Source organism: Mesoplodon mirus, assembly GCF_964341445.2.
Source record: "Mesoplodon mirus genome assembly, chromosome: 15".
NCBI classification, from domain to species: domain Eukaryota; kingdom Metazoa; phylum Chordata; class Mammalia; order Artiodactyla; family Ziphiidae; genus Mesoplodon; species Mesoplodon mirus.
Window position 1 is genome coordinate 64,640,078 of NC_138991.1, and position 10,085 is coordinate 64,650,162.

Sequence of the window (10,085 nt, forward strand, 5' to 3'; positions counted from 1 at the left end):
GCCTCGTTCCTTGACCTGGTGCTCTCTGCCACGTGGTCTTGAAATGATGGGTGCCCTTGTCTGCAGCACCTTCCTGTATTATCTTCCTAAAATTTCCTCCACTATATCCTGTAGTCTCACTCTCTAAGTTTCTTTTCATTGGATTGATCTCAATCCAATGTTTTCTCTCTTCTTTTCTATCTCTTTGCCTTTTTGCCTTCTTTCTGACAAATTGCCTTAACTTCGCCTTTTAGCTTTTCTGTTATACTTATCTATTTATTTGCATTTTATTTTATTTTTTTATTTAGTCATTTTATTACTCTTTTGATTTGGGGGAAAATCATAATTTTTATTTCCAAGAGCAACTTCTTCTTTTCTGATTATTTCTTTTTTCATAGCATCCATTTCTTGCCTTGTGTTTTTTTGTTGTTTTGTTTGTTTGTTTTGGCTGGGCCGCGAGGCATGCGGCATCTTAATTCCCTGACCAGGGGTCAAACCCGCGCCCCCTGCAGTGGAAGCACCGAGTCTTAACCACTGGACCGCCAGGGAAGTCCCTGTTTCTTGCCTTGTGGACACAAAGCTTTTCTTGTCTCTCTGAGGGTATTATTTAGAATGCCTTTGAGCCTTTCCTTGGCCCTCTGCACGTCTCCCAGTTTCTTTTCTGTTTGGGCAGATTTCTGTCTCACCTGTGGATGGGATTTTGTTTGGTGGGGTGCAGGGAAGCTCTTGCCTATCAGTAAGTGCAGGTTTTCTGCTGGGGCTAAAGAAGCTCCCTCCCCTCTCCAGCCTGGGGGCAGGTGCCTGGCTGTGGCTGCTGCTTTCCAGAAGCTGGCAGAACCCTCAGACTCCCACAGTCCAATAAGTAGACATTTATTTCAATACCTTGTTGTTAGCATTACCCTTAAAATGAGTGAATTTTATGATATGTATGCTTTCCACTAAATTCTTTTTTAAAAAGAATGGATGATGAAAGAGATTGAAAGGAAAGCCCCTGTCTCTGTGCCCGGGGACCTGCAGACCTGGAGTCTTTCTCCAGTGCAACACTGTCCAATCCAACTATGATGTGAGTCCCATATTTAATTTTAAGCATTTTATAGCCATACTAAAAAAAAGTAAAAAGAAACAGGTGAAGTTAATTTTATTTATTTACTTATTTGGCTGCTTTGGGTCTTAGTTGCAGCAGGCAGGCTTCTCTCTAGTTGAGGCGCGTGGGCTCCAGCGCGCGCGGGCTCAGTAGTTGCATTGCATGGGCCCCAGAGTGCATGAGCTTAGTTGCGGGTTCTAGCCCTGGTCTGGGAAGATCCCACATGCCGCAGAGCAACTGAGCCCATGCACCACAGCTACTGAGCCCGCATGCCACAACTACTGAAGCCTGCACGCCTAAAGCCCAGGTTCCACAACAAGAGAAGCCACCGTGATGAAAAGCCCGCGCACTGCAACAAAGAGTAGTCCCTGCTCGTCCCAACTAGAGAAAACCCGCGTGCAGCAGCAAAGACCCAACTCAGTCAAAAATAAATAAATAAATAAATAAACAAATAAATTTTTTTTTTTTTTTTTGCGGTACGCGGGCTTCTCACTGTTGTGGTCTCTCCCGCTGCGGAGCACAGGCTCCAGACGCACTGGCCCAGCGGCCATGGCTCACGGACCCAGCCACTCCGCGGCATGTGGGATCCTCACGGACCGGGGCATGAACCCGTGTCCCCTGCATCGGCAGGCGGACTCTCAACCACTGCGCCACCAGGGAAGCCCCAATAAATATATTTTAAAAAATAAAAAATAAATAAAATTAACTTCAGGACTTCCCTGGTGGTCCAGTGGTTAAGAACCTGCCTTCCAATGCAGGGGGCGTGTGTTCAATCCCTGGTTGGGGAACTAAGATCCCACACGCAGCAATAAAGATCCCGAATGCCGTAACTAAGACCTGGTGCAGCCAAATAAATAAATAAATAATTTTAAAAATGTAATCACACATAAAATCTGTTGATAGTGAGGTATTTTACATTCCTTTTTTGTACTAAGTCTTTGAATCCAGTGTGCATTTTTCACCTGCAGCGGATCTCCACTCAGACTAGCCTCCTGAAGGGCTTAACAGTCGCACGTGGCTGGGGCTCTGGTATTGGATAGTGTGGCTCCAGAGAGCCAGCTGACCACGTGCTGGAGCTGGGCTGGTGTGTAGGAGCAGTCGCCCAGCACAGGGGGTCAGGGAGAAGACAGGGGTCCAGCAACTCTGTATCCAGGCTGACATGAGTCTCTTTACTCCAGCCTGCACCTCGCCCCAGCCCCCCACCAGCCCTGGACACCCCCCAACCTCTCAAACCTCCCTGTAATGGGCTGAATGGTGGCCCCCAAAAAGACATGTCCAAGTCCTAATCCGTGTACCTGTGAATGTGACCTTATCTGGAAAAAGGATCTTTGCGGACGTAACTAAGTTACCGATCTCAAGATAAGATCACCCTGGATTATCCGGGTGGGCTCTGAATCCAATGACTGGTGTTCTGGTTAGAAGAGGAGAGACACACAGGGGAGAAGCCCATGTGAAGACAGAGGCCGAGGTTGGGGTGATGCTACCACAGGAACAGCAGGAGCTGGATGAGGCAGGAAGGATCCTCCCCAGGAGCCTTCAGATGGAGTGTGGTCCTGCTGACACCTTGATTTCGGACTTGTGGCCTCCAGAGCCGTGGGAGAATGAATTCCTGCTCCCACCCCCCAGGGTAGTCATCGGGTGCAGCAGCCCCAGGACACCGACACGCTGCTTGCCCCTCGGGCTCCCCTCTGCAGCTCTCTCTGCTCCGCCGGGTCAGTTCTCCTTGCCTGCTCTCCTTGCCCTGTGTCTCCTTCAGGCTTTGTTCCTTTGCTGCCATCAAAGTGACGCTTGAGGAGTGAGAGGAGACCAGCTTCTCTGCACGGCCGTCTTGTTTAACTGCAAGTCTTGGCCTTGACCATGGTTTTATCCTGCTGCCCTCACTGGGTCACAACTGTCCATGGACCTGGCCCTAGAATGAGGTCCCACGCCCCCTACTTACTTAGACAGCCTGTGTTTGTTTCCGGGGGCTGCTGTAACCAATGGCAACAAATAGGGGAGCTTAAAACAGCAACAACATTTTTCCCTTGCATCTCTGGAGGCCAGAAATCCAAGATTATGGTGTCAGCAGGATCACGTTCCCTCCGAAGGCTCCTGGGGAGGATCCTTCCTGCCCCGCCCAGCTCCTTGTGCTCCTGTGTCAGCTTCACCCCAGCCTCGGCCTCCGTCTTCACACGGCTTTCTCCCCATGTGTATCTTCTCTCTGTCTCAGAAAGACACTTTAGGACTCATATGGATAATCCAAGATGACCTCATCTCAAGATCCTTAATTACATTTGCAAAGACACTTTTTTCAAATAAACTCCCATTCACAGGCACCAGGGTTAGGACTGAGACCTACCACTCAGCCCACTACACAACCTGGGCCCCAAGACAAATTTAAGTGGCTCCAATCGCATTTCCTTTGCCTTGTCCAAGGGCAAGAGAGGGGCCTCATCGGATCTGCTGTGCACAGCCGGCAGGCTGGGCCCTGATGCAGACTTGGCTCTAAGGACTCCCTGGCCCCCACTGGGATCCGTGTCCTGCTTCGACTTCTCTGGTGGGAACATGAGTCCGGGTGCTCCTGCTAAAACAATCGCCCCTGTCTGCCTCTGAGCCAGCTGGACCAGGGCTTACACCCAGTAGAGTTATTTTCCAAAGAAACTGTTTGCATCTGTTTTAAGCTTGTGTCCTTGGGAACCTCCAAATCTCCAGAGCAAATGCCTTTTGTTAAGGTGTCAGCAGGTACCTGACTCCAAGCCAGAGAGGAATAAGGAAAACCACTGCCCAGGAGAGGTGGACAAGCGTGGGGGAGGCAGGAGCTCCAAGCAGATGGCTTCTCCTGCAGCCGGGGTGCCTCTCGCTCCTTCTCAGAATGGGCTGCCTGGGGAGGAAAACCCTGCCTTTCTTCTTAATTTTTTGTGCCCATATATCTACGTAGGGCTTTGTTGCAAGAAACTGCACCTGAGAGGCAAAGAAAACCATTCCTTGAGAGGCTCTGTAGACTAGAAGCACAGGTGAGTATACCCACTGTTTGGGGCAGTAGAGTTTTTTTTAACTGATACCAGACAAAGCACAGAAGTCATAGAAACAGTAGTAAGCTTCTGTGCTCTGTGGGCTCAGCGTGGAGTTTGCAGTTCTTATCGGCTGCCTGTTTTCACCTATGGCTGAAATAGCAAAATGGGTTTGGTGGGTTTGTTCTAAAGATGAGCCAGCTGACAGTGGGTGGAGCTGGGGGCCACCTGAGGAGTGTAGCTGCAGGTGTGCTGGGGTGGTGCGGGCCAGCCCGCTGGGCATGGGGAGCAATGTCCTGGGTCCTCCACAGAGCAGAGACTCCTGTGCGGGTCCGTGGACAGTTCCCGGATGCCCTGCAGGCATCAGGGCTGCGCCAAGCACTCCCCACTTTGATCCCCACGCACAGCCATCCCGCTGGCAGGTAGGACCCTGAGGGTCGAGGGGTAAAGAGTGTGGCGCTCGGGGAGAGATGGGAGCCGCCTGTGGCGCCCTCACCCACTGCAGCACAGACCTGGGGCTGTCTGCCGCTGCGAGCTCTAGCTTGGTGCGAGGGGGCTGGTGGCAGTGATCAGCCGCCTCACCGCATTACCCTGAGGATCGAATCCCCAGGAGTGCCTGTGTCCTCTCTACAGTTTCGGAGGTTCCAGAAGGCAACCCTAAAGCACCTGCAGGGCATTGCCAGCAACTACAACCTGTCCTTCGTCATGGAGGCCTCGTTCTGGAGCCTGGCCCACGAGAGCCAGGCCGCGGCCCTGGCACTCAGCCAGCTGCAGGCCGCTGTGCAGGGCGACCTGGGCCACCTCAAGACCTGGGTGCGGAAGACTCAGTGCAGAGGCCAGAAGGTGACGACAGGCTGCTGGCCTTGGGCACCGCCCTGAGTGAGAGGAGCAAGCAGCGCGCCCAGGAGAGGAAGGGGCAGGGGGAGCGGAGGAGCGCCCTCTCCGGCCTGTCCTGGATGTGCAGGCCGTGCATGGCGTGCTGGCTCGCTTGATGCCCCTCGTCCAGAGCCAGGGCGCCGGGGGGGCAGCTTTCAAGGGGCGGCTGCAAGTGGCCGGCCCTGGCACCGCCGCCCTGCAGGTGACCCCGGCCCCACCTAGGCCATCGAGCCCGAGCTCCCCACAGCTGCAGGCAGGCAGGCAGGCAGGCACCCAGAGCTCCGTCTGAGCTCGGGGACCCACCTCTGGACTTTGCTCGCTGTCTCCAAGGGACGCAGGAGCCCCCAGGCCCAGGCAGCCAGCAGGCGTGGCCCCCCGAGAGCCCAGGAGAGAGTAAGCACCATGGCCTGCCCTTTGCCATCAGTGTCCACTTTTCCCTCTGGTGCCTCCTTAGGCCTCCAGTCCCCTCCAGGAGGACTTCTCCCCAGGCTGGGCGGAGAAGACACTGCTTTACACCCCACAAAACCCACCCTCGAAGAAAGGAACCGTCCAGGTGATGGCCTGCCTGCAGGTCAGGCCACCCAATGCACACACCAGTGGTGTGCTGCCCGCAGGCAGTAGATGCCCACTCAGAGTTGGTGATCACCCTGGTCAGGGCTGGTGGGGTCCCAAGGACGTCCTCAGCCGTAGCCAGCAGGAACCCTCTCTGCAGGGCCCCGGCCTGCATCCCATGGGGTCTGTGCCCACCAATGGAGGCCCCCCGGTCTTTGCAAAGCCGGTTCTGCTTTGCCACTTCTCATCTCCAGGTTAGGGTTTCTCTATAGCGGCACTACTGTACTGGCATCTGGGGTCGGGTAGTCCCTAGTTGTGGGAGTGTCCAGGGCATTGAATGGTGTTCAGGAGCATCCCTGGCCTCCAACTACTAGATGCCCGCTCAGCTCGAACTCTCAGCTGTGACCTGGCTGTCTGGCCTTGCAGCCCCCAGGGCCCATTAATCTGAAGCAGGTCCCTCCCCATCTGTGTGATTCTAGGGGCCTCACCAGTAAGACAGGGCTGGCGGGCTGGAGGGCACCACCAGGGGTCCCGGGAAAGGGGGCTGTAGATTTGGGGGCCACCAAAGTTCTGATAACCAAAACTGTCCACAGACGCTGCTAGATGTCCCCCAGGGGTACAGTCATCTCCAATTGAGGACCACTGCCAAAGATTATGACAAGAGCCCCCAGGTGAAGAGAGGAGGTGGGGGCTGGCCACAGAACGCCCTCCATCCTGGAACCCAAGGGACCAGTGGGCTAGAAATGCACATTCCCTGGCTCTGCCCCCAGCTTCTGGCTGGGTGCCCCACCCCTGCCCCGCCTACCCTTCTGGCAAGCAGATCTGGCAGGAAGTCTGGTCAGCAGGATGCCCCCAAAGATGTCCATGTCCTGGTTCCAGACCCTGTGGATGTGTCACTTCACATGACAAGAAGACTTTCTGGTGTGATTAAGGATTTGGAGATGGGAGCTGATCCTGGATTATCCCGTGGACAAGTGTCATCACAGGGTCCTTATAAGAGGGAGGCAGGAGGCTCAGTGTCAGGGATGCAGATACAAGGGCAGGAGCAGATGTCAGAGGGCAGCAAAGGGCTTCTCCTTGGAGCCTCCAGAGGAACCAGCTCAGCCCACACTGTGATTTTAAGCCCGGGGAGACCTGCAGGGACTTCTGACCTCCAGACTGTGAGATGCTAAATGTGTGTTGTTTTGAGCCACTGTGTTTGTGGGGATTTGTTCCACAGACACTCATCCAGGGCCCCCTGCTGGTGAGGAGTGTGGCTCAGCCAGGTGTCCTGCTTCTCAGTCCTCCCACTGGTAAGAGGCTGATCACGTGAGAATAAGTGAGCCGCTGCCCCTCGCAATGTGGGCTGACTCTCCCCCCTCTGTTTCTAGTTTGCAACATGGGCCCTGCACTCATCTTTCCGAACGCGTCCACTGTGAATGTGGTCTTCTTCCACCCGGCTTCCTCACTGGCCTACGTGCCCTGTCTGTCTGCAGCTGGGTCTGCACAGCCTTGGGACACATGGGCACTCTCCTCTCGTACACCAGAAAAGAAAATGACAAGCTGGTTCTGCATGGCTGAGACTCCCTGTCCCCCGGCTCCATCCACTCTGTGATTGGAGACCCGGCCTTCAGGGAGCTGCCCCTCCAGCCACTGCTAGATGGCTGTTGGCACCATGTGTGTGTCATCTGGACGTCCATCCTGGGCCTGGGCAGGTACTGGCTCCACATTGGCCAAAGGCTAGCGGCCACTGGCTCCCGCTTTGGGGAAGGCTATGAGATTCCTCCAGGAGGCTCCCTCATGCTAGATCAGGAGCAAGACAGCATTGGGGGTGGGTTTGTTGGCCCTGAGGCCTTCGTGGGGAGCCTAGCAGGCCTGGCCATATGGGACCAGGTGCTGGTCCCCAGGGAGGTCTCAAACCTGGCCACTGGGAAGGAGTTCCTGATGAGCGCCATCCTAACACTGGCCAATGCCGCATCGGTAGATGGATTCAGCCAAAGGGTGAACTGCACCTGCCTACAGCTCTGTTCCTGAGGCCTCGCTACACAGCAGCTGGGCTCACACGGTGGGCCGGCGGGAAGAGCGAGTCTTCAGCCACGCTCAGCCACCCCCGACCCCAGCACAATCCATAGAGGGGCCCCCACCCACACTGAGGAGCAGGCTGCTGCCTCCGGCCTGGGCCAGGCACGCCTGCCCTCTAACATAGGATGTGGGTATTCCACAGGGTGGGGGGAGGGCCCACAGGGAGAGCCGGGCCTCAGGGTCCACACAACTGCATTCTTTCCCTCTCTGAGGCATTCTTACACCAACCAAACCCCACCCCCCCGTAGTAGGAAGTCATTTCAACACGGCCCAACTTGCCACATGGCAGAGCTGCGCTTCAGCTCTGCGCCTCCTTGGGCATGGGTTTGGGACAACCACAGGCTGGCTCCTGGAGAACTCTTATTTTCCTTGCATTAACTTCTGTGGTCCTCTCTCCATGTGGCTTGAGAAAGTTTCTCTTTGGCTACTCCTTGTTCCAACATCTCTCATGAGAAGGACTGGGGAGTCCATTTCCTGGCCCCACAGCTCCTTCGCCCTGGGGGTTCCATCAAGGTTCTGTGGCAGCTGGTGAGGCCACTAGAGCCCCTGGGAAGGGGGCCTGCAGAGGGAGCAAGCTACTCAGAAACACACATTAAGGGTGGGTGGGCAATGCTTTTTTTAAAAATTAATTAATTTATTTTTAGCTGCATTGGGTCTTCTTTGCTGTGTGTGGGCTTTCTCTCTAGTTGCAGCGAGTGGGGGCTACTTTTTGTTGTGGCGCGCGGGCTTCTCATTGCGGTGGCTTCTCTTGTTGCAGAGCACAGGCTCTAGATGTGCAGGCTTCAGTAGTTGTGGCACGCAGGCTCAGTAGTTGTGGCTCGCAGGCTCCAGAGCACAGGCTCAGCAGTTGTGGCGCACGGGTTAGCTGCTCTACGGCATGTGGGATCTTCCCGGACGAGGGCTTGAACCCGTGTCCCCTGCATTGGCAGGCGGATTCTTAACCACTGCGCCACCAGGGAAGCCCGGGTGGGCAATGCTTTTAAAGAGTCTGTATTGGGGTATGATTTACATACTATGAAATTCACCCATTTTAAATGTACAGTTCAAAGATTTTCAGTAAATTTGTCGAGTGTGCAACCATCACCACGATCCAGTTTTTAGAACACTTCCATTGCGCCCCCCCAAGAAATCATGTCCGTTAGGGGTCACTCCTGTCCCCACCCAGCCCCTCCCCCCAGCTCTGCACCCACTCACCTGCTTTCTGTTTCTGTGGATTTGCCTGCTCTGGTTGTTTCACATAAATGGACTCATTCACTGTGTGATCACTGTGTGATCCTTGGTGTCTGGCGTCTCTCACCGAGTATCATGTTTTATAGTTTCATCTGTGTTGTTGTGTGTCAGTGCTGCGTTCCTTTGTATGGCTGAATGACCTTCTGTTGTAATGGACCACGTTTTTTTTGTTTGTTTTGTTCATCAGTCAATGGAAACTTGGGTTGTTTCCAGTTGGGTGCCTGTGCATAGTCTCATGTGAAGGGTTGTGTAGACGTATGCTTCTGTTTCTCTTGAGTGGATACCTAGCCATGGAATTGCTGGGTTGTATGATAGAATCATGTTTTTTTAAAATATTCATTCTTTTTTTTAAAGTAAATTTATTTATTTTTATTTTATTTATTTTTGGCTGCATTGGGTCTTCGTTGCTGTGCACGGGCTTTCTCTAGTTGCGGCAAGCGAGGCTACTCTTCGTTGCAGTGCAGAGGCTTCTCATTGCAGTGGCTTCTCTTGTTGCAGAGCAGGGGCTCTAGGCACTCAAGCTTCAGTGGTTGTGGCATGCAGGCTCAGTAGTTGTGGCTCCTGGGCTCTAGAGCACAGGCTCAGTTGTTGTGGTGCATGGGCTTAGTTGCTTCGTGGTATGTGGGATCTTCCCGGACCAGGGCTCGAACCTGTGTCCCCTGCATTGGCAGGCGGATTCTTAACCACTGCGCCACCAGGGAAGTCCCCAACCCATTTTAAAAGTGAGGAAACAGGGACTTCCTTGGTGGTTCTGTGATTAAGAATCTGCCTGCCAATTCAGGGGACACAGGTTCGAGCCCTGGTCTGGGAAGATCCCACATGCCACGGAGCAACTAAGCCCGTGAGCGCCACAACTACTGAGCCTGCGCTCTACAGCCCATGAGCCACAACTACTGAGCTCACGTGCTGCAACCACTGAAGCCTGTGTGCCTAGAGCCCCGTGCTCCACAAGAGAAGCCACCGCAATGAGAAGCCTGTGCTCCACAACAAAGAGTAGCCTCCACTCACCAACTAGAGAAAGCCCGCGTGCGTCAGTGAAGACCCAACACAGCCAAAATAAATAAATAAATTATTTTAAAAGTTGGAAAAGATAACTTTTTTTTTAAAAGTGAGGAAACAAACTAGAGAGGTCTGACTGAACGGCGAGGGGCCTGGTTTCAGCTCTGCATCGAGGAGGTGGCTGGAGGGCACAGCTCCATGGGGAGGGGCCTGAAATCAGTCTCTGGGGCCTCTTAGCAGTGCTCCCATCTCTGCGGAGCTGTCTGTGGCCCCAGCAATCCTAGGCCTTCAGCTCAGAGACTTGGCCAGCCACC

The 10,085-nt window shown here is 54.1% G+C and overlaps 1 protein-coding gene across 1 annotated transcript; it reads left to right on the plus strand.

The window, feature by feature from the left end:
• Nucleotides 1-3,914: 3,914 nt before the first annotated feature.
• PTX4 (pentraxin 4) lies at nt 3,915-7,494 on the plus strand (the record flags this gene model as incomplete). The annotated part of the gene is given in 9 exon segments (XM_082644131.1): nt 3,915-3,956; nt 3,958-4,056; nt 4,687-4,894; nt 4,897-5,001; nt 5,004-5,188; nt 5,190-5,322; nt 6,852-6,911; nt 6,914-7,038; nt 7,042-7,494. Coding segments are annotated over 9 exon segments (1,410 nt in total).
• Nucleotides 7,495-10,085: the final 2,591 nt, after the last annotated feature.